We start from the raw sequence: 26,272 nt of genomic DNA, 5'->3' as shown, positions 1-26,272 counted from the left end.
TTTAGCCCCAGTTTTGGTGGGGGGTGGGGGAGTGTGTCTTTATAATCTGGAAAATACGATTCTTCTGTCCATATGGTCTATAGTGTCTAGAAAATTCTGCATGACAAACAGGGAAATCTGGGATGTACTGAGGATTTAGTCATCACTGCAGGTCATTCAGAATTTGTATACATCATGTGGGTTGGATTTGGTAAAAATCTCATCCATTTCACTGGTGCTCTCCGATCCGAAAATGACTGCAAATCCAAATTCCCTTCCACACTACTCATTCATATAAATCCAGACCTAAGGACCAGTGCATAATGAGTTAGATCCATTCTGCAATCACTATCCCTATGATGAGGCAAAACAAAGGTTGAGCTGAGGCCACCGGAGAGAAGGAGCTGCATGAACTTGGGATGGACCTCAAGCACAAATCAGGTAGTGAATATTTGGGCTTTGTATACATTTTGTTAGTTTTTCTAGAACATGGCATTTTTTTTTTTTTTTAAAGATTTTAGTAAGATTTTTACGAAAAAAAGGTCTTCTAGTGCCGGTAATTGTTGAGGAACAGCCATGGTCCTAGAGCGGCAATATCACTGGGAAGAATGCTCGTGTAGTACACTGTATATTTTTTATTATTTCATTACTCGAGGAGGATTTATTGTTTACCGCATATTGTGGTTACCATGAAGTGCGGGAAATAACGAGCCCGCCGGGAGAGCTAGCGCTCTATATATTTAACAGGCTGAGGGATCGCTTTCTTCCAGGCATTTTGGTGATACTAGCGGGAGCCATAACTCTTAGTGCAGGAAACGTAAACCTCTTCCTACTGACAGAAGGCACGAGCGCTCAAGTGGCCGCCTGAAAGGAAATCTTGGCAGACGTCCTGCGGAGGCTGATGTGATTGATCGGAATCCATATACAAGGGAAGCGCTGGCAAAGCATTACAGAAGGAATATTCTCCCATTTTTTATATTGTGTTGCTGTCACCAGATTTGGCGCATGAGATTATTCTTATCCAAGGTGTGAATATTGTATCTTGTATCTCTACCACATTATCTGCCTATATACACCCCGCTGGAAATGTAGACCTCCAGTGATCTCCAGATCCCCGCCAGTGCGGAGCTAACACAGTCAGCTGATATCTCGTCACTCTCTGTTAGCGACATTTACAGTCAAGGCCAAAAGTCTTGGCACCCTTCAAATTATTTCAGAAATTGAAGTATTTCTTTCAGAAAATTATTGCAATTACAGTGGAACCTTGGATTGAGAGCGTTTTGCAAGACAAGTAAATCTTTTTACAAATTTGTAACTTGATTTAAGATCAATGCTTTGCAAGAAGAGCAAATACTCCCCGTGCACACGTCTGGTTCTGTCCTTTCACAGTGTTCTGACCCGCTCTGGAGGTAACTTTCTGTACACTGTGTGCAGAATTATTAGGCAAGTTGTATTTTAGAGGATTTTTTTTTTATTATTGATCAACAACTATGTTCTCAATCAACCCAAAAGACTCATAAATATCAAAGCTTAATATTTTTGGAAGTTGGAGTTGAGTTTTTTTAAGATTTGGCTATCTTAGGAGGATATTCCCATCTCACTTGTTTATTTTCACCAGGTAAACCAATATAAGGCTATGTGCGCACTTACCGGATTTTGCCGCGGATTTTCCGCGGATTTGCTGCATGTTTCGCTGCAGAAAATGTTCATAACATCTCTGCAGTGAATCACCAGCAAATCCTATGGAGAAAAAAAATCCTGTGCGCACTGGGCGGATTTTGACAGCTGCATGTTTTGCTGCGGGAATCCCGCAGAAAAAACAAGTGCATGTCACTTCTTTTCCGCACATCGCTGCGGGATTTCACTCCATTGACTCAATGTTAATCATGAAATCCCGCAGGGAATAACGCAGGCAGCAAATTCTGTGCGGTTCACTGCGTTTTCCTGCGTTATTCCCTGCGGTATTTCGCGGTTTACCTCCGGTAATGTGCATCGCCTGTCTGCGGTTTTGCAGGGAAGTGATGTCATTACAGGAAGAGGAAGCCGTGCAGAGAGTAAACACACACAGATCACACTCACACAGACATCACAGACATAGAACACATAGACACAGACACATAGAACACACATAGAAAGAAAACGGAAATATAGAAAAAAAAGAACGTGGGCTCCGCTGCATATTTACCGTCCAGCCGAGGTAAGCACACAGCGGCGGCCCGGTATTCTCAGGCTGGGGAGGGAGAGGGGCAGGGGTAATGTCCCCCGCCTCACTCCCCCTCCGGCAGCCGAGAATATCAGCCGCAGCTGCCCCGGCACTGTCGCATGCATTATGCGACAATACCGGCGTGTCCTCGGCTCTTCTTGCCACCGTGTAGCAGTGGTGGCAAGGTAATACAAGGGGTTAATGGTGATGGGGGACCACCGCCATTAACCCCAGGCTTGATCATGGCAGCGTCTATGTGACAGCTGCCATGATCAACCCGTAAGTAAAGTGAAAAACACACAGACAGAAAAATCCTTTATTTTAAATAAAACCAACAAGCCTCGTTCACCCTTTTATTAACCCCCCCCAAACAAAGCTCCGGCGTAATCCACCGCTCCGGCTCCGGCGTCCTGCACTGCTGACATCCAGCCGCGACTGTCACAGACACAGGGCTGAATGCAGCAGACAGCAGAGGTAATTACCGGTCATTTCCCACGGCCGGTAATGTGAACTCACTGCCGACCGTGGGAAATGCAGCGATCTGTCCTCTATCTATCCTTCTATCCCTCTATCTATTCTTCTGTCTATCCACTATCAGAATTAAATGTGTTTTTTTTTTTTTCTTCAATGTGCTTTATTGCATTGAATGCAATAAAGCACATCCCAACCCGCACGCGGCAAAACCGCGGCAATACCCCGAACAATGCCGCGGTAAAACCGCAGCAAACCGCATGCGGTTTTCGGGTGCGGTTTCCCGCGGTTTTTTACCGCGGGTGCGGTAATCTTTGAGAGCATGCGGAATTTACGCAAGGAAATTTCATTTCCCAGTGCGCACAGAGCCTAACTGCACAAAATTTAGAAATAAACATTTCTGACATGCAAAAACAAAACCCCCAAAAATTAGTGACCAATATAGTCACCTTTCTTTCTGATGACACTCAGCAGCGACCATCCATAGATTCTGTTTACGATCAACATTGCGTGCAGCAACCACCACAGCCTCCAGACACTGTTCCGAGTGGTGTACTGTTTTCCCTCCCTGTAGATTTTACATTTTATGAGGGACCACAGGTTCTCTATGGGGTTTAGATCAGGTGAACAAGGGGGCCATGTCATTATTTTTTCATCTTTTAGACCTTTACTGGCCAGCCACGCTGTGGAGTAGTTGGATGCATGTGATGGAGCATTGTCCTGCATGAAAATCATGTTTTTCTTGAACGATACAAACTTCTTCCTGTACCACTGCTTGAAGAAGTTGTCTTCCAGAAACTGGCAGTAGATCTGGGAGTTGAGCTTCACTCCATCCTCAACCCAAAAAGGTCCCACAAGTTCATCTTTGATACCAGCCCATACCAGTACCTCACCTCCACCTTGCTGGCGTCTGAGTTGGAGTGGAGCTCACTGCCCTTTACTGATCCAGCCATTGGCCCATCAAGAGTCACTCTCATTTCATCAGTCTATGTCTTAAGATATTTCTTGGCCCAGTCTTGACGTTTTATCTTATGTTTCTTGTTCAAAGGTGGTCGTTTTTCAGCCTTCCTTACCTTGGCCATGTCCCTGCGTATGGGACACCTTGTGCTTTTTGATACTCCAGTAACATTGCAGCTCTAAAATTTGGCCAAACTGGTGGCAAATGGGGTCTTGGCAGCTTCACGCTTGATTGTCCTCAATTCACGGACAGTTATTTTGTGCCTTTTTTGCACCACATGCTTCTTGCGACCCTGTTGGCTATTTCCATTAAAGGCTTGATTGTTCGGTGATCATGCTTCAAATGTTTGGGAATTTCGAGACTGCTGCATCCCTCTGCAAGACATCTCACAATATTGGACTTTTCAGAGCCCGTCAAATCTCTCTTCTGACCCATTTTGCCAAAGGAAAGGAAGTTGGCTAATAATTAAGCACACTTTATATAGGGTGTTGATGTCATTACACCGCACCCCTCCTCATTACAGAGATGCACATCACCTGATTTACTTAATTGGGCTCTCAGGCCTATACAGCTTGGAGTAGGACAACATGTATAAAAATAAAAAGTATCATGTGATCAAAATACTCATTTGCCTAATAATTCTGCATATATATATATATATATATATATATATATATATATATATATATATATATATATATATATATATATATATATATATATTGTGTATGTATACAGTATACCATTGTGTATTAATTTGCATTTGTGGATACAGTACTGTGCTTTTTTCTGCTAACCAGTACAGCACATTGCTTGTACTGTACTAAAATCTAATTGCCTGTGCCATATTCCTACCACACATTTGGCTTTTTTTTGGGGGGGGGGGAGAATAGATGTGGGATGTGTTGTTTTGATTTTTTTTTGGGTTTTTTTTTGTGTACTGTACTAGAATAAAGCTTGTCATATTTATACATCATTTCTTTGTCGCTCCATTGGGAGACCCAGACAAATGGGTGTATAGCTATGCCTCCGGAGGCCACACAAAGCATTACACTAAAAGTGTAAAGCCCCTCCCCTTCTGCCTATACACCCCCCGTGCCTCACGGGCTCCTCAGTTTTCATGCTTTGTGCGAAGGAGGCTGACATCCACGCATAGCTCCACAGCTTAGTCAGCAGCAGCTGCTGACTATGTCGGTTGGAAGAAAAGAGGGCCCATAACAGGGCCCCCAGCATGCTCCCTTCTCACCCCACTTTGTCGGCGGTGTTGTTAAGGTTGAGGTACCCATTGCGGGTACACGGCAGGAGCCACATGCTGTTTTCCTTCCCCATCCCTTATGGGCTCTGGGTGAAGTGGGATCCGAATCGGTCTCCAGGCACGGGGACCGTGCTCCCTCCGCAGCCCCTGGGGTATCTGCTGGACAGGAGCCGGGTATCGTCAGGGACAAGGCCCTGCTACTGTAAGGTACTCTGTGTCCCCGTGGGGACCGCGCATGGAGCGCTTGTGCCATACTCATTCCAGCACTGCTGGGTGTGTTAGTGCGCCGGGGACTACCGCGCGGCCGTGCTTATTGCCGGCCGCGCTTATAACTTTAGCCCCCGGCTTCTGCGGCCTAGTGTCGCATATTCCCGCCCACAGGCCTGCCAGTCAGGGGAAGGGCGGGACGCTGCACAGATCGTCAGCGCTGAGGGCTGGAGCATACATTTGTATCCTCCTCCCCCCTCACTCAGTACACTGGGGCACTGGATTCCCGCACTTTCTTGGGCACGCCCACGGTCCCCTCCTCCCCACAGAACGCCGGCAGCCATTCCTGTCAGCGATTCAGACGCTGGAGAGGAGAGACATCACAGGGAGACCCAGGCAGGGATTCTGGTGATCACACAACCGCTCTGTGCGGTCGGTAAGCAGCACCTGTGGTGCTGGCCCCACTGAGTGCCGAAGTGTGTATATATATATATATATATAGGCTTATAGGCTATACATTTGCACTGTACGGTCGCTCTGTTGATTTTTGGCTATATACCCTCCTGGATTGTTTTCAGAGGAGACAACAGCATGTCGTCCGCAAAAAGCAAGGGTGCCAAAGCACAGGCATACTTTGCAACCTGTACCTCATGTGCAGCCATACTACCGGCAGGTTCCACTGACCCTCATTGTGTGCAATGCTCGGCCCCTGTGGCACTTACTCAGCCGGAGCCTCTGCTACAGGTGGCCCAGGTGGAACCACCTGCTCCCACTGTCCAGGTGACAGGGACGGAGTTTGCAGCCTTTGCTGACAAACTGTCTGAGAGTATGGATAGATGGTCTTCTAAAATACTAGAAGCCTTACAGTCCAGACCGGTGATTCAGGTCCCGGGCACTGTTCAGTCTTTGACCCCAGGTCCCCCTCAATTGGAACGGCAAAGTGACCCTGGGGTGACCCATAGGTCCCAGGGTGAGGTCTCTGACACGGACCGCAGTCCCAGGCCGCCTAAGCGGGCTCGCTGGGAAATTCCCTCCACCTCATCACGAGGACTCTCTGGAGGATGAAGCGGAGGTAACAGATCAGGATTCTGATACTGAAGCCGCTCTCAACCTAGATACACCTGAAGGTGACGCCGTTGTGAATGATCTGATAGCGACCATCAATCAGGTGTTGGATATTTCTCCCCCAGCTCCTCCAATTGAGGAGTCAGCTTCTCAGGAGAAATTCCGTTTCAGGTTTCCCAAGCGTACATTGAGTACGTTTCTGGATCACTCTGACTTCAGGGAGGCAGTCCAGAAAAACCGGGATTGTCCAGACAAGCGTTTTTCCAAGCGCCTTAAGGATACACGTTATCCCTTCCCCCCCTGATGTTGTCAAGGGCTGGACTCAGTGTCCTAAGGTGGATCCTCCAATCTCCAGACTGGCGGCTAGATCCATAGTTGCAGTGGAAGATGGGGCTTCACTCAAAGATGCCACTGACAGACAGATGGAATTATGGTTAAAATCCATCTATGAAGCTATCGGCGCGTCTTTGGCTCCAGCATTCGCAGCCATATGGGCTCTCCAAGCTATCTCAGCTTGTCAGGCGCAGATTAATACAGTCACTCGTATATCTGCCCCGCAAGTCGTGTCCTTAACCTCTCAGGCGTCGGCGTTTGCGTCCTACGCCATTAATGCTATCCTGGACTCTGCGAGCCGTACGGCGGTAGCATCCGCCAATTCGGTGGTAGTCCGCAGGGCCATGTGGCTACGAGAATGGAAGGCAGACTCTGCTTCCAAAAAGTTCTTAACCGGTTTGCCATTGTCTGGCGACCGCTTGTTTGGTGAGCGATTGGATGAAATCATTAAACAATCCAAGGGAAAGGACTCATCCTTACCCCAGTCCAAACCAAACAGACCTCAACCACGGAAGGTACAATCGAGGTTTCGGTCCTTTCGGACCGCGGGCAGGTCTCAATTCGCCTCGTCCAAAAGGCCTCAGAAAGATCAGAGGAACTCCGATTCATGGCGGTCTAAGTCACGTCCTAAAAAGACCGCCGGAGGCACCGCTCCCAAAGCGGCCTCCTCATGACTTTCGGCCTCCTCAAACCGCATCCTCGGTCGGTGGCAGGCTCTCCCGCTTTTGCGACGCCTGGCTGCCACAGGTAAAAGACCAATGGGTGAGAGACATTCTATCTCACGGTTACAGGATAGAGTTCAGCTCTCGTCCTCCGACTCGTTTCTTCAGAACTTCTCCGCCCCCCGAGAGGGCCGATGCCCTTCTGCAGGCGGTGAGCACCCTGAAGGCGGAAGGAGTGGTGATCCCTGTTCCTCTTCAGCAACGGGGTCACGGTTTTTACTCCAACTTGTTCGTGGTGCCAAAAAAGGACGGATCCTTCTGTCCTGTTCTGGACCTAAAACTGCTCAACAAGCATGTAAAAACCAGGCGGTTCCGGATGGAATCGCTCCGCTCCGTCATCGCCTCAATGTCCCAAGGAGATTTCCTGGCATCAATCGACATCAAAGATGCTTATCTCCACGTACCGATTGCACCAGAGCATCAGCGCTTCCTGCGTTTCGCCATAGGGGACGAACACCTTCAGTTCGTGGCACTGCCTTTTGGCCTGGCGACAGCCCCACGGGTCTTCACCAAGGTTATGGCAACAGTGGTGGCAATCCTACACTCTCAGGGACACTCGGTGATCCCTTACTTAGACGATCTGCTTGTCAAGGCACCCTCTCAAGGGGCGTGCCAACACAGCCTGAACATTGCTCTGGAGACTCTCCAGAGTTTCGGGTGGATCATCAATTTTCCAAAGTCAAATCTGACACCGGCCCAATCACTGACATATCTTGGCATGGAGTTTCATACTCTCTCAGCGATAGTGAAGCTTCCGCTGAACAAGCAGCGTTCACTACAGACAGGGGTGCAATCTCTCCTTCAAGGTCAGTCACACCCCCTGAGGCGCCTCATGCACTTTCTAGGGAAGATGGTGGCAGCAATGGAAGCAGTCCCTTTTGCGCAGTTTCATCTGCGTCCACTTCAATGGGACATTCTCCGCAAATGGGACAGGAAGTCGACGTCCCTCGACGGGAACGTCTCCCTTTCGCGGGCAGCCAAAGCTTCCCTTCAGTGGTGGCTTCTTCCCACTTCTCTGTCGAAGGGGAAATCCTTCCTGCCCCCATCCTGGGCGGTGGTCACAACGGACGCGAGCCTGTCAGGGTGGGGAGCGGTCTTTCTCCACCACAGGGCTCAGGGTACTTGGACTCAGACAGAGTCCTCCCTTCAGATCAATGTTCTGGAGATAAGGGCAGTGTATCTTGCCCTAAAGGCGTTCCAGCCGTGGCTGGAAGGCAAACAGATCCGAATTCAGTCGGACAACTCCACAGCGGTGGCATACATCAACCACCAAGGCGGGACACGCAGTCGGCAAGCCTTCCAGGAAGTCCGGCGGATTCTACTGTGGGTGGAAGCCACAGCTTCCACCATATCCGCAGTTCACATCCCGGGCGTAGAAAACTGGGAAGCAGACTTTCTCAGTCGCCAGGGCATGGACGCAGGGGAATGGTCCCTTCACCCGGACGTGTTTCAGGAGATCTGTTGCCGCTGGGGCATGCCGGACGTCGACCTAATGGCGTCCCGGCACAACAACAAGGTCCCGACATTCATGGCACGGTCTCAAGATCACAGAGCTCTGGCGGCAGACGCCTTAGTTCAGGATTGGTCGCAGTTTCAACTGCCTTATGTGTTTCCTCCTCTGGCACTGTTGCCCAGAGTGTTACGCAAGATCAGGTCCGACTGCCGCCGCGCCATCCTCGTCGCTCCAGACTGGCCGAGGAGGTCGTGGTACCCGGATCTGTGGCATCTCACGGTCGGCCAACCGTGGGCACTACCAGACCGACCAGACTTGCTGTCTCAAGGTCCGTTTTTCCATCTGAATTCTGCGGCCCTCAACCTGACTGTGTGGCCATTGAGTCCTGGATCCTAGCGTCTTCAGGGTTATCTCAAGAGGTCATTGCCACTATGAGACAGGCTAGGAAACCAACGTCCGCCAAGATCTACCACAGGACGTGGAAGATATTCCTGTCGTGGTGCTCTGCTCAGGGGTTTTCTCCCTGGCCATTTGCCTTGCCCACTTTTCTGTTCTTCCTTCAATCCGGATTGGAAAAGGGTTTGTCGCTCGGCTCCCTTAAGGGACAAGTCTCTGCGCTCTCTGCGTTTTTTCAGAAGCGCCTAGCCAGACTTCCACAGGTACGCACGTTCCTGCAGGGGGTTTGTCACATCGTCCCTCCTTACAAGCGTCCGTTAGAGCCTTGGGATCTGAACAGGGTGCTGATGACTCTTCAGAAACCACCGTTCGAGCCAATGAGAGATATTTCTCTCTCACGCCTTTCGCAGAAAGTGGTCTTTCTAGTAGCAGTCACTTCACTTCGGAGAGTGTCTGAACTGGCAGCGTTGTCGTGCAAAGCCCCTTTCCTGGTGTTTCACCATGTCAAGGTGGTTCTGCGTCCGGTTCCGGAATTTCTCCCTAAGGTGGTATCCCCCTTTCATCTCAATCAGGATATCTCCTTACCCTCTTTTTGTCCTCATCCAGTTCACCAATGTGAAAAGGATTTGCACTTGTTAGATCTGGTGAGAGCGCTCAGATTCTACATTTCTCGTACGGCGCCCCTGCGCCGCTCGGATGCACTCTTTGTCCTTGTCGCTGGCCAGCGTAAAGGGTCACAAGCTTCCAAATCAACCCTAGCTCGGTGGATCAAGGAACCGATTCTCGAAGCTTATCGTTCCTCGGGGCTTCCGGTTCCCTCAGGGCTGAAGGCCCATTCTACCAGAGCCGTGGGTGCGTCCTGGGCTTTGCGGCACCAGGCTACGGCTCAGCAGGTGTGTCAGGCAGCTACCTGGTCGAGCCTGCACACTTTCACGAAACACTATCAGGTGCATACCTATGCTTCGGCAGATGCCAGCCTAGGTAGGCGAGTCCTTCAGGCGGCGGTTGCCCACCTGTAGGACGGAGCCGTTTTACGGCTCCATTATGAGGTATTATTTACCCACCCAGGGACTGCTTTTGGACGTCCCATTTGTCTGGGTCTCCCAATGGAGCGACAAAGAAGAAGGGAATTTTGTTTACTTACCGTAAATTCCTTTTCTTCTAGCTCCAATTGGGAGACCCAGCACCCGCCCCTGTTCCCTTCGGGCTGTTGTTCTTTGTGTACACATGTTGTTCATGTTGAATGGTTTCAGTTCTCCGAAATTCCTTCGGATTGAATTTACTTTAAACCAATTTATAATTTTTTCCTCCTTCTTGCTTTTGCACCAAAACTGAGGAGCCCGTGAGGCACGGGGGGTGTATAGGCAGAAGGGGAGGGGCTTTACACTTTTAGTGTAATGCTTTGTGTGGCCTCCGGAGGCATAGCTATACACCCATTTGTCTGGGTCTCCCAATTGGAGCTAGAAGAAAAGGAATTTACGGTAAGTAAACAAAATTCCCTTCTTTTCTCTCTATACTGTAGACCTCTCACACCAACAATTCATTTGTAAGCCAAATTGCAGTTTAGTTTTATGTTTTTACTGTGCTGCACAGTATTTGGTATTAGTGTACTGTAATTTTATATGAATACAGTACATTAGTTTGTATTACTGTAATAAATTTGTATAAATACAGTAAATATTTCTGGGTTGTGGAATGAATTGTCTGCGTTTCAATTATTTCCTATGGGAAAATTTGCTTTGATATAAGAGTAACTTGGTTTAAGAGCACACTACCGGAACCAATTATACTCATAATCCAAGGTTCCACTGTACACTTTTTATTATACACATCTTTATTTTCTTTGTGCGTATTGGAACAACACAACAAAAGTGATAAAAAAAAATGCAAATTGGACATAATTTCACAAAAAAAACACACAAATGGTCCAGACAAAATTCTTGGCACCCTCAACTTAATATTTTGTTGCACAACCTTTGAAATAAATAACTGCAATCAGTCGCTTCCTATACCCATCAGCCGCTTCTTACTCCTCTCACCTGGAATTTTGGACTCTTCTTTTGTAAACTGCTCCAGGTCTCATATTTGAAGGCGTCTTCTCCCAACAGCAATTTTAAGATCTCTCCACAGGTGTCAATGGGATTTAGATTCGGACTCATTGCTGCCATTTCAGAACTCTCCTGCACTTTGTTTCCATTCATTTCTGGGGGTTTCTTGAAGTATGTTTGGGGTCATTGTCCTGCTGGAAGACACATGGGACACAAACCTAGCTTTCTGGGCACTACATTGCCACCCAAAATAAAATCCTTTGGTAGTCTTCAGATTTCATGATGTGTTCCACACAGTCAAGGCACCCAGTGCCAGAGGCAGCAAAACATCTTTCAACCTCCACCATATTCGACTGTAGGTACTGTGTTCTTTTCTTTATAGGCCTCATTCTGTTTTCTATAAACAGTAGAATGATGTGCTTTACCAAAAGGCTCTATCTTGGTCTCCTCTATCCATAAGGTGCTTTCCCAGAAGGAATTTGGCTTTATGTACATTTTATCAAACTGCAGTCTAACCTTTTTATGTCTGTCAGCAGTGGGGTCCTCCTGGGTCTCCTGCCATAGCCTTTCACTTCATTCAAATGTGGACAGATAGCTTGCGCTGACACTGATGCACCCTGAGTCTACAGGACCGCTTAAATTTCTTTGGAACTTGATTTTGGCTGGTTATCCACCATTTGGGCTGCTAATCCTGCGTGTAAACCTTTCAGCAATTTTTCTCTGCTGTACACGTCCAAGGAGATTTGCTACAGTGCCGGGAGTTGTAGACTTCTTGATTACTTTGCACACCATGGACAAAAGAACATCAAGATGTCTGGAGATGAACTTGTAACTTTTGAGACTGGTTGATATTGTTGTAATAATTTTGGCTCTCAACTCCTCAGATAGTTCTCTTCTCCTCTTTCTGTTCTTCATCCTTAGTTTGGCATTCACAATGCAAAGATTGAGTCAACTTCTCCCCTTTTTATCTGGTTTCAGGTGTGATTTTCATATTGCCCACACCTAATACTTGCCACAGGTGAATTTGAACAAGCATCACATGTTTGAAAAAAAAGTTGTTTACCCATAATTTTGGAAATGTTCCACAATTTTTCCGGACCAATTTTGGTGTTTGTATGAAATTATGTCCAATTTAGCTTTTTTTCCAGGTTTTTTTTGTGTTGTTCCAATACACACTAATAAAATAAACGTAGCACAAAATGTTTGGTTTTAATACTTTTTCGGTGATAAAGACTTCATTTTCTGGAACAATTTCAAGGATGCCAACACTTTTGGCTATGATTGTAAGTGATAGGTTCCCAGTAGTGCATGCATTGGGGCATCCAACCAACCCAGTACCGGGTGCGGAGTGCCCATGGTTTCTTATGGGTTCCCACTTTCTTGGTACTTTTGTGAAATCCAACCTTACGCTGCACTTTATAGGAGACCATGACTTTCATCATATCATGTGATACTTCCGAGTAACTATTATTTAAATTTTTGTTCCCATAAATTAATAGTATACATGAAATTTAAGCTTGGACTATATATTATTAGAGCAATCTACTTCTCTCTCCTCCTGGACCGATCATTAATCCTTAAAATTTTCATTTCGTGGTTAAAATCTGTCTTTGGGGAGTACAGCTTTTCCCATTTCTGACAGACGACCGTTGGTGCTTGTAAAATTGTATGAAGAACTTTCCTGTGGCTTCAGGACAGAATATCTGTGTTCCGCTAGCTCCTCCCACACTTCCATTTCCATAGAATCTTATCAGCACCAACTGCCATCTCCTATGTCAGTAATGTAACATTCTTTCCTCACTGATTACAGATTCTATCCATGAATTTTTTATATATATAGATATATATATAGATAGATAGATATAGATATATATATATATATATATATATATATATATATATAGATAGATATAATTACTAGAAGGTGGCCCGATTCTAACGTATCGGGTCGTCTACAATGTGTATGTAGGTTAGCAGATTGAATAATAAGGTAATGAATGGACTGGATGGGTTACGTTTAATTTAGTATTCTTATAATTATTTATTGGCTTTAAAATGACAAACAGAAGGAACAGTTTTAATAGATGAGTCTAATGTGTAATGATGTCCATGGCTTGTAATGAAAGAAGGCCATGAACAGTGTAAAGTTAAATAAAAATATGCTGATGCTGTGATGTGGCCCAATGCTGGTATGTGCCCCCATCGTGGTGCAGCCACCATCCTGACATGTGCCCCCATCCTGCGGGGTAAGGACGCTTTCACAATTGTGTTCAGCGCAATCCGCCGCTATGGAGAATAGCGCAGTCCGTTAACGCACTACGCTATTCTCCATAGACTTGTATTGACGACGTACTGTAACACAAGTGTCTGCGTCGCATCCGCTGGACGATGCTGAGTCGTTATTTTGACGCAGCGTCGGGCGGAGGGAACGCTGCATGTAGCGTTTTTTGGGTTGTTAAAATAACGCACATTGACAGATTCCGTTAGTATCCGCCAAGGTGTCTAATGATTGTCTATGGGGGCTGATTCCGCCACTATGCGCTAAGCGGCGGAATCCACTGACAGATTCCATCACGTTCTACTGAACATGCTCAGCATGTCCAGCAGAACGATCTCAATCGTTTAAAATTGCTCCTGGTCTCTCCCCCCCCTCCCTCTCATACTCACCGCTCACTGGGGCTGCACTGCACGGCTGTCACAAAGCTCCGGCGGCTTTTCCTCTTATGAAAATGCCGGCCGCTCATTTTTCCATCTCGTATTCCCTGCTTCCCCCGCCCACCGGCACCTATGATTGGTTGCAGTCAGACCCGCCCCCACGCTGAGTGATAGCTATCTCACTGCAACCAATCACAGCCACCGGTGGGCGGGTCTATATCGTGCAATAAAATTAAATAATTAAAAAAAAAAACTACGTGCAGTCCCCCCCAATTTAGATACCAGCCAAGATAAATCCACACGGCTGAAGGCTGGTATTCTCAGGAAGGGGAGCCCCACGTTATGGGGAGCCCACCACCCTAACAATATCAGCCAGCAGCCGCCCGGAATTGCCGCATCCATTAGATGCGACAGTCCCGGGACTGTACCTGGCTCATCCCGAATTGCCCTGGTGCGGTGGCAATCGAGGTAATAAGGAGTTAATGGCAGCAGCCCATAGCTGCCACTAAGTCCTAGGTTAATCATGGCAGGCGTCTCCCCGAGATACCTTCCATGATTAACCTGTAAGTTAAAGAAAATAAGCACATACACCCGAAAAAATGTTTTATTTGGAATAAAAGACAAACCCCCCCCCTCTTTTACCACTTAATTAAACCCCCAAATACCCCTCCAGGTCCGGCATAATCCATAGAGGTTCGCTTTCAGCTCTGCTACATGAAGCTGACAGGAGCGGCAGTAGAACACGACCGCTCTCTGTCAGCTCCACGCAGCAACTGAAGTGAGCCGCGCGATCAGCTGTGCCCTCATTCAGGTGACCCGCGGACACCGCTCTCAGGTGGAGGACTGCAGCTGTGGCCGCGGGTCACCTGAGTGATGGCACAGCTGATCGCACGGCTCACTGCAGTCACTCGGGATTTGCGGTCACCCCTCTCTCTCTCTCTCTCCTCCTGACTGCAAATCTCCTTTTTCCAGCGAAACATTAAAAAACAAAAAAAAAGCAAAACGTTCTTTTACAGGAATCTGTTACTTTATTAGCACACTATTCGCAACGCATCTGTCACATGCGTCACACAACGCAAGTGTGAAAGCAGCCTAATGTGTGCGGGGGACGGGGGGCGGGGTGGGTGGAGCCGAGCGGGCCCATGGTGCTGAGGACATCAATGGTGGGAACTGCATGGCTGGGGACAGGTGACTATCCAGGTGTGTGTGTTCAGTGTATGCATGCGGAGTGCGGGGGGGGGGTAGCCGAGCAGGGAAGTGTCGGGCATCATCCTGTTGGCCCGTAGTTTCGGGCTGTTCAATTAGGCTCCTTCCAAACGTAGCCAGGGTAAATATCGGGTAACTAAGCAAAGCGCTTTTCTTAGTAAGCTGATGTGTACCCTGGCTACGTGTGCAGGGAGCCTTAGCTGAGCCGTTGGTCGCAGGCTCTTTAGCGCACGCGGTGTGGTGTCACTGTAGTGGCGTCATTTTGGAGCAAGACAGACAGGCAGAATAAGGCAATTATATATATAGATGTGTGTGTGTGTGTGTGTGTGTGTGTGTGTGTGTGTGTGTGTGTGTGTGTGTGTATATATATGTATAATATATATATATATATATATATATATATATGTATAAAATTATACTCTGCTTTGCCACATCCATAAGGTTCTGAAAAAAACATGAAATTTAGGGTCCACAATAGACCAAAACAATTGAAATCCTGAATTGGGGTACATACAATGAAAGCAAAACTACAGGTCACCACACAAAAAAAACAAGTTTTTGATAAAAGGTTACAAAAAAAGCCATCTTGTGACCAAATCTTCTTTGAATCTGAAGATTTAGGAGGTCCTATATTTCTGATTAGAATCATTTACAAAGCATTGCTGGATACATTATATAACTATGATCTTGCTTTATGATTCTACTCATTCACATGCAACTTTTTATCCTCAGCAAACCTGGACGCCATGTTGTCAGAGTACGACGTGATCTCGCTGTCTGGCATCCAGCAGCACTCCATCAGAAAACGGGATCTGGAGCCGCAGTCTCAGGTGGAGCGGATGGTGGACTTCACTGCCCTGCACAGGTAAGCCACATCAGACCCACCTTGGCGTTACAAGAACCGACGCTGTGCTTACACGGTCTAAAGTCTGCCTATGCCAATAGAGATTTAATCTATACCGGTGGTGGAGAATATTGTGAATACTTCCAGTAATTAAAGTCTAAACGAAAGTGGGCAGCTGTTTTAGATGTGGTGGCTACAGCAGTTACTATATTCCATATTTCCAAGTACAGTACTGCAGAGAAGAAGCTTTGCTACTTCATTCTTCTAAGGGTACTTTCACACTTGCGTTGTTTTCCTTCAGTTGCAATCTGCCATTTTGTAAAACAGCGGAATCCATTAACGGATTCCGCTTCTTCCCATAGGCTTGTATGGACGACGGATTGTGAGTGATGGACCTGCGTTGCTTCCACTGAGCGACGCTGCATTGCTTCCGCCGGGCGGAAGGAATGCAGCATGTAACGTTTTTTGAGCAGCGCAATCCGTAGGATTTCGCTGTGCATGCTCTCTCTGGCTCCCTGCACATGTAACCAGAGTACACATCGGGTTACTAAGCAATGCGCTTTGCCTAGTTACCCGATATTTACCCTGGCTACGGGTGCAAGGAGCCAGCGCTAAGCGGTGTACACTGGTAACCAAGGTAAATATCCGGTAACCAAGCAAAGTGCTTTACTTAGTTACCCGATATTTACCCTGGCTACGTGTGCTCCGCCCCCCTCCCGCAGTCCGCATGTATACACACACACACACACACACACACTCGTCCCCAGCCATGCAGTCCCCGCGGCACTGATGTCCTCAGCGCCATGGCCCCGCTCGGCTCCACCCACCCCGCCCCCGCACACATTCTCGGCGGCCGAACGATCAGCTGATCGTTCACAATAGTCTGGCGCCGGTAAAATTGTAAAGAAGAAAAAAGAAAAAAAAAAAAAGATTCCGTTGTTTTTTATGATCCGTTGCATCCGTTGTGCCATTATATGCAACACATCCGTTGCATCCATCACACAACGCAATGCAACGGATGCCATTCAACGCAAGTTTGAAAGTAGCCTAATAAAGAGGTCGGGAACATTTTTGATTGAGAGAGTCATTGAACCCCACATATTTTAAAATGTAATTCCGTGAGAGCCATACTTACCAGGGGGGAGCGGCGGTGGTGTAAATGTTCAGAAGGTCCCAGGAGGCAGGGTAGGCGATGCTGCGGGGGTGTCGCGGCTCAAGAGGGCCAGTGTGTGGAGGGTCGGCGATACTGCTGTGGGGTGTCACCGCCGGCAGGCGCCATTGATCTACCAGCAGGCTCGGAATAGGGGGTGTCATGGCTCGGTGTGTGGCAGCAGAAGGTCGGCGATACTGTTGTGGGGTGTCATGACCGCAAGCGCCATTGATATGCCGGCGAACTGCTTTGAATCTCCTGCAGTTGATTCGATCAACTTCAAGAAAATGTCCGAGACGTGTGCGCAGATCGACGCAATGTACTTCAAAAAAATGGCTGCGGAGTCCTATCTGTGCACACGCTTCCGCAGCCATTTTCTTGAAGTCGATCTCGTCAACTGCGGGAGATTCAAAGCAGCCCGCAGTCCGCTAGTGTGCTCACCGCCGCGACACCCCACGAGCTTGCAGTATCGTTGAGCCTGTGCCATCACTACCGCCCTGGTATGCGGTTTGTAAGACACACTCCCATTTTTTCCCCCAGTACCGGAAAATACGGTATTTTTTTTATTAAAGATTTATCTGCAAGCCAGATCCAGCCATCAAAAGAACCATATCTGTCTCGCGACCCATAGGTTCCCGACCCCTGTTCTAATAGGTGGTCTTTATGGATAGAGATCACTATTCATCAGATAACCGAAAAAAATGGGCTGGTGCATCTGTTGGTGTAAGGGATATGTGTAGGTGCACATTCACACCGTGGCCATTAGCAAACAAAACCTAGCATAAAAACAAAGCGCAAATACCCTGCAGTAAGTAAATAACTAGTAATAGTACATGTAAATAACACGGGCTACTTAGTTGACACTATTTTTAAGAAACTAGTGCAAAAGCTTTCCCACAACAACAAGGTGTACCTCATCAGGATTGCCCCTAGCTCTGGTATCCCTATGTGCCAGAAGGCCTCAAAATACATGGGGGCAGAGCAGGGCCCAGGCCTGACTGTTTCACACCTGCCTATGGACAAAATGCACAGCCTAAAAAAAATTGGCCACCCTCTATATTGAAGGACAGAGCTAGATTGCTTGGAGCAAGTAGTGTCTGCAGAGAAATGTCAGGCATCGGCGTGCACACAGCGCTCTCTCCTCTCTGCTGCGGCCACATGCTGCACAGCTACACCCTGAAGTGCTGCGGAGCAACCTCCGAAAGAGAGGAGGAGAGCGCTGTGCCAGAGGTTTCTCTACACAAAGCGATATATCCGCCCAAGCCATCCCAATAAATGGCGGGATGTGTGACGAGACTCCAGATGCGCTCATCTCCTGGATGAAGTAACCAGTCATCTTCATCAGTTTCTTGCTAGTGACCTGCAAAAGGGTTAGAGAATAACTAAAAAGGTGCATTTTTTTATTTTTTAAAGTTCTTAAATAATAAAATTTTTATGTTTTCAGGCATTTTAAATTGTACCTAACCTCGGACGCAGATCATCTGTCAGAAAACCTTAAGGCTGTCGTACTGGACGGGAACGGCAAAGGAAAGGAGTATCACGTGAAGCGTTCGGACTTCTTCACTGGACATGTCGTTGGTGAGTGCCTCGCTGCGCCATGTCAAGCCTAACCGCAACCACTAAATACCGATTTAGGGGACAACAAGATATCATGAAATCAAGCCCAGAGGCAGTTCTCATATAGGCATCTTGGAGAATCTGATTTCCTTTTTTTATCTTTGTTGGAATATACATATATCTATCCCCCATTATTATAGCAATTATTTGGTACTTTTAGGCCCTGTGCGCACACTGCCGTTATTGATGCGTTTTTGGTGCAGTTTGTTTCCCTAGACTACATGCATTTCTTTCCACAGCAAAGTCTATGAGAATTCAGAAAGGCTGTGCGCACGTTGCTTCTTTTTTGCATGCAGTTTTGGTTACAGAAAAAAAGAAGCATCATGTCATTACTTTTTGTGTTTTTCACTGCGTTTTTCCATTGAAAATAGTGAAAAAACGTATGGGAAAAAACGCACCGAAACGCGTTTTTTTGGCTAGAGGTGTATTTTTTTTGTGGAAGACACAAAACTGCAGTGTGCACACACAACCTTAGACTGTTTTGTAGTTTTTGACTTTTTATGGTTTTTGTTTTTTCTCTTTGCAGGGGAGCACAATTCGAAGGTCATAGCGCACATTGGTGATGGTGATTTTACAGCTCGGATCTCAGCAGATGGCGAGGAGTATAACATTGAGGTAGGCGTTGGTGACAAATGTGTACGTAGGCCTTCATCATGCTGTCTGTTCTCTTGATGTGAAAATTATTGAAAATGTCTGGAACATAGTGTGTCCACCCATATCCTGTCCCCCGCCATTAACTTGAGAATGGTGGCAGCTATAGGCATAGAAGTGGTGTCTAGGTATAGTAAATTAGCCATGCGCTACACAATGAAACTACCTATAGTGCCACCTGGTGGAAAACAACGGAGTTAGCATTTTTATCTTGAATACGGAACGAGATAGAGAAAAAAAGTTAGTTACAAAGTTGTAGGGCATCATCAATTCAATATGAATCAACACCTTGCTTACAGAAATGCTATGATATTAAACCCATGACCCCCCAAAACATTGAATGCTGGTCACGCATATGGTGCTCATTTAACTTTGATGCTCAAAGTGGCCCCCGTCAGCTGCAATGCACATCTGGACTCTGGACAGCATACTGTATCTTGCTGCACGTTGTGCAATATGGTAGGTGACACGTTTGCACAAGCATCTGTGATACGTCGTCGTAGGTCCTGCAATGTTGGTTGAGGGGTCGCATACACCTGCTGTTTGATGTGACTTCACAAAAAGAAGTCCAATGGGGTCAGGTCAGGTGAGCGTGGAGGCCACTCCACACAGCCACCATACCCAATGACTTGTAGGAAGGTCTCCATGAGGTATCGCTTCACGTCCGCAGCCTTGTGAGTTTTACACGTTCTTATCATAGCATTTCTGTATGCAAGGTGTCGATTCGTATTGAATTGATGATGCCCTACAACTTTGTATTTCACTTTTTTTCTCTCTCGTCCCGTTTTCGAGATAAAAATGCTAACTCCGTTGTTTTCCACCAGGTGGCGCTATAGGGGGTTTCATTGCGTAGCGCATGGCTACTTTACTATACCTAGACACCACTTCTATGCCTATAGCTGCCGCCGTTCTCAAGTTAATGGTGGTGGACAGCATATGGGCGGACACACAATATACAGTCATATGAAAAAGTTTGGGCACCCCTATTAATGTTAACCTTTTTTCTTTATAACAATTTGGGTTTTTGCAACAACTACTTCAGTTACATGTATCTAATGATGGACTCAGTAATATTTCTGGATTGAAATGAGGTTTATTGTACTAACAGAAAATGTGCAATCCGCATTTAAACAAAATTTGACCAGTGCAAAAGTATGGGCACCCTTATCAACTTCTTGATTTGAACACTCCTAACTACTTTTTACTGACTTACTAAAGCACTAAATTGGTTTTGTAACCTCATTGAGCTTTGAACTTCATAGGCAGGTGTATCCAATCATGAGGAAAGGTATTTAAGATGGCCACTTGCAAGTTGTTCTCCTTTTTGAATTTCCTATGAAGAGTGGCCTCATGGGCTCATCAAAACAACTCTCAAATGATCTGAAAACAAAGATTATTCAACATAGTTGTTCAGGGGAAGGATACAAAAAGTTGTCTCAGATTTAAACTGTCAGTTTCCACTGTGAGGAACATAGTAAGGAAATGGAAGAACACAGGTACAGTTCTTGTTAAGCCCAGAAGTGGCAAACCAAGAAAAATATCAGAAAGGCAGAGAAGAATGGTGAGAACAGTCAAGGACAATCCACAGACCACCTCCAAAGACCTGCAGCATCATCTTGCTGCAGATGGTGTCAATGTGCATTGCTCAACAATACAGCGCACTTTGCACAAGAAGAAGCTGTATGGGAGAGTGGTGCAAAAGAAGCTATTTCTGCAAGCACGCAACAAACAGTCGCCTGAGGTATGCAAAAGCACATTTGGACAAGCCAGTTACATTTTGGAAGAAGGTCCTGTGGACTGATGAAACAAAGATTGAGTTGTTTGGTCATACAAAAAGGCGTTATGCATGGAGGCAAAAAAACACGGCATTCCAAGAAAAGCACTTGCTACCCACAGTAAAATTTGGTGGAGGTTCCATCATGCTTTGGGGCTGTGTGGCCAATGCCAGCACCGGGAATCTTGTTAAAGTTGAGGGTCGCATGGATTCAACTCAGTATCAGCAGATTCTTGACAATAATGTGCAAGAGTCAGTGACGAAGTTGAAGTTACGCAGGGGATGGATATTTCAGCAAGAGAATGATCCAAAACACCGCTCCAAATCTACTCAGGCATTCATGCAGACGAACAATTACAATGTTCTGGAATGGCCATCCCAGTCCCCAGACCTGAATATCATTGAACATCTGTGGGATGATTTGAAGCGTGCGGTCCATGCTCGGCGACCATCAAACTTAACTGAACTGGAATTGTTTTGTAAACAGGAAAGATCAAATATACCTTCATCCAGGATCCAGGAACTCATTAAAAGCTACAGGAAGCGACTAGAAGCTGTTATTTTTGCAAAAGGAGGATCTACAAAATATTAATGTCACTTTTATGTTGAGGTGCCCATACTTTTGCACCGGTCAAATTTTGTTTAAATGCGGATTGCACATTTTCTGTTAGTACAATAAACCTCATTTCAATCCAGAAATATTACTCAGTCCATCAGTTATTAGATATATGAAACTGAAATGGCTGTTGCAAAAACCCAAATTGTTGTAAAGAAAAAAGGTTAACATTAATAGGGGCGCCCAAACTTTTTCATATGACTGTGTGTGTAATAAATATATATATATATATAGATAGATAGATAGATAGATAGATCTATATATATATATATATATATAGATCTATCTATCTATCTATCTATCTATCTATCTATCTATCTCTATATATAATATATATATATCTATATATTATATTATATTATATTATATTAGTATAAAATCTAGTTTCTTCGGCGCTCCATTGGGAGACCCAGACGATTGGGTGTATAGCTACTGCCTCCGGAGGCCACACAAAGTATTACACTAAAAAGTGTAAGGCCCCTCCCCTTCTGCGTATACACCCCCCGTGGGATCACGGGCTGCTCCAGTTTTATGCTTTGTGCGAAGGAGGTCAGACATCCACGCATAGCTCCACTGTTTTAGTCAGCAGCAGCTGCTGACTATGTCGGATGGAAGAAAAGAGGGCCCATACTAGGGCCCCCAGCATGCTCCCTTCTCACCCCACTTTTGTCGGCGGTGTTTGTTAAGGTTGAGGTACCCATTGCGGGTACGGAGGCTGGAGCCCACATGCTGTTTTCCTGGGATCTTACCGGCCTCCATCCACAGACCCGGAGATCCTGCTGGAATGGAGCGGAGTATCGTCAGGGACAGGCCCTGCAACGTTAAGGTACTCTGTGTCCCCGTACAGTCTATGCACAGACACACTCCAGCGTTGCTGGGTGTGTTAGTGCGCCGGGGACAGTAGCGCTGCGCGCTTGGGCTTTACTCACTGCAGCCTAGCTGAGTGAGTTTATGTGTCGGGAACTACCGCGCCAGCCGCTGCTGGAGCTGCGGCGCGGCTGAGACTTGTGGTGCGCCGGGGACTTTCGCGCTGCCGCGCTTTTACGACTTATAAATCTAGTCCCCGGCTTTTGCGGCCTAGTTACGTTTCGTTCCCGCCCCCAACCCTGCCAGTCAGGGAAGGGGCGAGACGCTGTACAATGATCAGCGCCGAGGGCTGGAGTCTTATTTACATACTCCAGCCCTCTCACTGGGCACAGGGGGACGCCAGTTTCCCGCTCTTGTCTGGGGCACGCCCACGGCCCGCCCCTCTTCACAGGACGCCGGCAGCCATTCCTGCAGGCAATCTAAGCTGGAGAACGGACACAGGCTCTGGGAGACCCAGCAAAGGGATTCTGGCGACCACTTACCCGCTTATGCGGGCGGTAAGCAGCACCTTGGTGCTGACCCCACTATTGCCACAGTGTTTTTTTGTGTACTTTATCCTTGTACTTATATTTGCAAGACCATACACAGACACACGCCAGCATTGCTGGGCGTGTTAGTGCGCCGAGGACAACAGCGCTGCGCGCTTGGACTATACTCACTGCAGCTTAGCTGAGTGAGTTTATCTGTGGGAAACTGCCGCGCTGGAGGCTGCGGCGCGGCTGAGACTTGTGGCTGTACGGTCGCTTCTTGGCGATATACCCCTAGATAGCTCTGAGGAGACAACAGCATGTCGTCAGCATAGAGCAAGGGGGCCAAGGCACAGGCTTTCTATGCTGTCTGTACCGCACGTGAGGCTGTTTTACCGGCAGGTTCCACTAACCCCTAATGGGTAGAGTCTCTGCTAGTGGTGGCCCAGAGAGGGCCACCTGTGAAACTGTCCAGAGGACAGAGTTTGCAGTTTTTTTGCTGATAAAATGTCTTGGACTATGAACAAAATTCTAGCAACTTTGCAGTCCAGGGCGGTGACTCAGACCAAGGGCATTGTTGAATCAAGGCTCCCCGGTCTCCCTCAGTTGGAACTAATCCGTGCTCCAAAGGGGTCCCATACATCCCAGACTGAAGGCTCTGACACGGACGACAGTCCCAGACAGCCTAAGCGAGCTCGCTGGGAGAGACCCTCGACTTCACACACTGGTCAGGGTCTCAGCGAGAGGATTCTCTGTATGATGAGGTAGCTGGTCAGGTTTCTGATCCTGAGACCGCTTTCATTCTGGATGCTCCTAATGGGACGCCATGGTGAATGATCTCATAGCGCCCATCAATACACTGGTGGATATTTCTCCCTCAGCCCCTCCAGTGGAGGAGGCAGCTTCAGCAGGAGAAATTCCATTTCAGGTATCCCAAGCGTAAATTCAGTACTTTTTGGGCCTCTCTGACTCAGAGGAGCAGTCCAGAAACACTACGCTTATCCAGACAACCTTTTCTCCGCCGCGCCATCCTCCATAGTTGCAGTGGAAGATGGGACTTCACTTAAAGATGCCATTGACAGACAGATGGACCTCTGGTTGAAATCTGTCTGTGAAGCTATCGGCGTGTCGTTTGCTCCGGCATTCGCAGCCGTATGGGCACTCCAAGCTATTTCAGCTGGTCTTGCGCAGATAGACACTGTCACACGTACATCTGTGCCGCAGGTGGCGTCCTTAACCTCGCATGCATTGCGACTTACGCTATTCATGCTGTCCTGGACTCTACGAGCCGTACGCCGGTGGCGTACGCCAACTCCGTGGTTTTGCACAGACCCTTGGGGTTAAGGGAATGGAAGGCAGCTCCTGCTTCCAAAAAGGGCTTAACCAGTTTGCCATTATCTGGTGACAGACTGTTGGCTGAGCGATTGGATGAAATCATTAAACAGGCCAAGGGTAAGGATTCTTCCTTACACCAGCCCAGATCAAACAAAACCCAAGGAAGGACAGTCGACGTTTCGGTCCTTTCCAGGCTCGGGCTGGTCCCAATTTTCCTAGTCCAAAAGGACTCAAAAGGCTCAGAGGGACTCAGACTCCTGGCGGGCTCAATCACGCCCAAAGAAGGCAGCCGGAGGAACCGCTACCAAGGCGGTTTCCTCATGACTTTCAGCCCTCTCTCTCTCTCTCCGCATCAGCGGTCGGTGGCAGACTCTCCTGCTTTGGCGGCATTTAGCTGCCACAGGTCAAAGACCGGTGGGTGAGAGACATTTTGTCTCACGTGTACAGGATAGAGTTTTGTTCTCGTCCTCCGGCTCGATTCTTCAGAACTTCCCCACCTCTCGACCGAGCCGATGCTCTTCTGCAGGCAGAAGGAGTGATAATCCCTGTTCCTCTTCAGGAACAAGGTCACGGTTTTTCCTCCAATCTGGTTGTGGTGCCAAAAAAGGACGGCTCTTCCGTTCCGTTCTAGACCTAAAACTGCTCAAAAAGCAGTGTAAACCAGGCGGTTCCGGATGGAATCCCTCCGCTCCGTCATTGCCTCAAGGTCTCAAGGAGATTTCCTAGCATCAAGAGACATCAGGATGCTTATCTCCACGTGCCGATTGCTCCAGAGTACCAGCGTTTGCTGCGATTCGTTATAGAAGACGAGCATCTTCAGTTCGTAGACCTGCCCTTAGGTCTGGCGACAGCCCCACGGGTTTTCACCAAGGTCACGGCAGCAGTGGTAGCAGTCCTGCACTCTCAGGGTCACTCTGTGATCCCTTACTTGGACGATCTACTTGTCAACGCACCCTCTCAAGAGGCATGCCAACGCAGCCTGAACGTTGCGCTGGAGACTCTCCAGAGTTTCGGGTGGATCATCAACTTTTCAAAGTTAAATCTGACACCGACCCAATCACTGACATATCTTGGCATAGAGTTTTATACTCTCTCAGCGAGAGTGAAGCTTCCGCTGGACAAACAGCGTTCACTACAGACGGGGGTGCAGTCTCTCCTTCAAGGCCAGTCACACCCCTTAAGACGCCTCATGCACTTCCTAGCGAAGATGGTAGCAGCAATGGAGGCAGTCCCCTTCGCGCAGTTTCATCTGCGTCCACTTCAATGGGACATTCTCCGCCAAAGCGATGGGAAGTCGACGTCCCTAGACAGGAACGTCTCCCTTTCTCAGACGGTCAAGGACTCTCTTCAGTGGTGACTTCTTCCCACCTCATTGTCAAAAGGAAGGTCCTTCCTACCCCCATCCTTGACGGTGGTCACGACAGACGTGAGTCTGTCAGGGTGGAGAATAGTCTTTCTCCACCACAGGGCTCAGGGTACGTGGACTCAGCAGGAGTCCACCCTTCAGATCAATGTTCTGGAAATCTAAGCAGTGTATCTTGCCCTGCAAGCCTTCCAGCAGTGACTGGAATGCAAACAGATCCGAGTTCAGTCGGACAACTCCACAGCGGTAGCATACATCAACCACCAAGGCAGAATACGCAGTCGGCAAGCCTCCCAAGAAGTCCGGCGGACTCTGATGTGGGTGGAAGACAGAGCATCCACCATATCCGCAGTTCACATCCCGGGCGTAGAAAACTGGGAAGCAGACTTCCTCAGTCGCCAGGGTATGGACGCAGGGGAATGGTCTCTGCACCCGGACGGGTTTCAGGAAATCTGGGGCCTTCGGGGGAGGCCGGACGTCGACCTAATGGCGTCTAGGCACAACACCAAGGTCACTAGTTTCATGGTGTGGTCTTACGATCAACGAGCTCTGGCGGCAGGCGCCTTAGTTCAGGATGGGTCGCAGTTCCAGCTACCCTATGTGTTTCCCCCTCTGGCACTGTTGCCCAGAGTGCTAC

The 26,272-nt window shown here is 47.7% G+C and overlaps 1 protein-coding gene across 1 annotated transcript in view; it reads left to right on the top strand.

The window, feature by feature from the left end:
* Positions 1-26,272, top strand: part of ADAM17 (ADAM metallopeptidase domain 17) — a 145,274-nt gene that overhangs the window by 18,344 nt on the left and 100,658 nt on the right. Inside the window, exons 3-5 of the mRNA XM_075341098.1 lie at positions 15,684-15,816; positions 18,390-18,523; positions 19,089-19,177. Of these exons, the coding sequence (XP_075197213.1) occupies positions 15,684-15,816; positions 18,390-18,523; positions 19,089-19,177 (356 nt within the window). The remainder of the gene's footprint in view (positions 1-15,683; positions 15,817-18,389; positions 18,524-19,088; positions 19,178-26,272) is intronic.

The sequence above is a fragment of the Anomaloglossus baeobatrachus genome, chromosome 3, assembly GCF_048569485.1.
Source record: "Anomaloglossus baeobatrachus isolate aAnoBae1 chromosome 3, aAnoBae1.hap1, whole genome shotgun sequence".
NCBI lineage: Eukaryota > Metazoa > Chordata > Amphibia > Anura > Aromobatidae > Anomaloglossus > Anomaloglossus baeobatrachus.
Note: the sequence above shows the minus strand (reverse complement) of the source record. Positions and strands in the feature narration are given on the sequence as shown.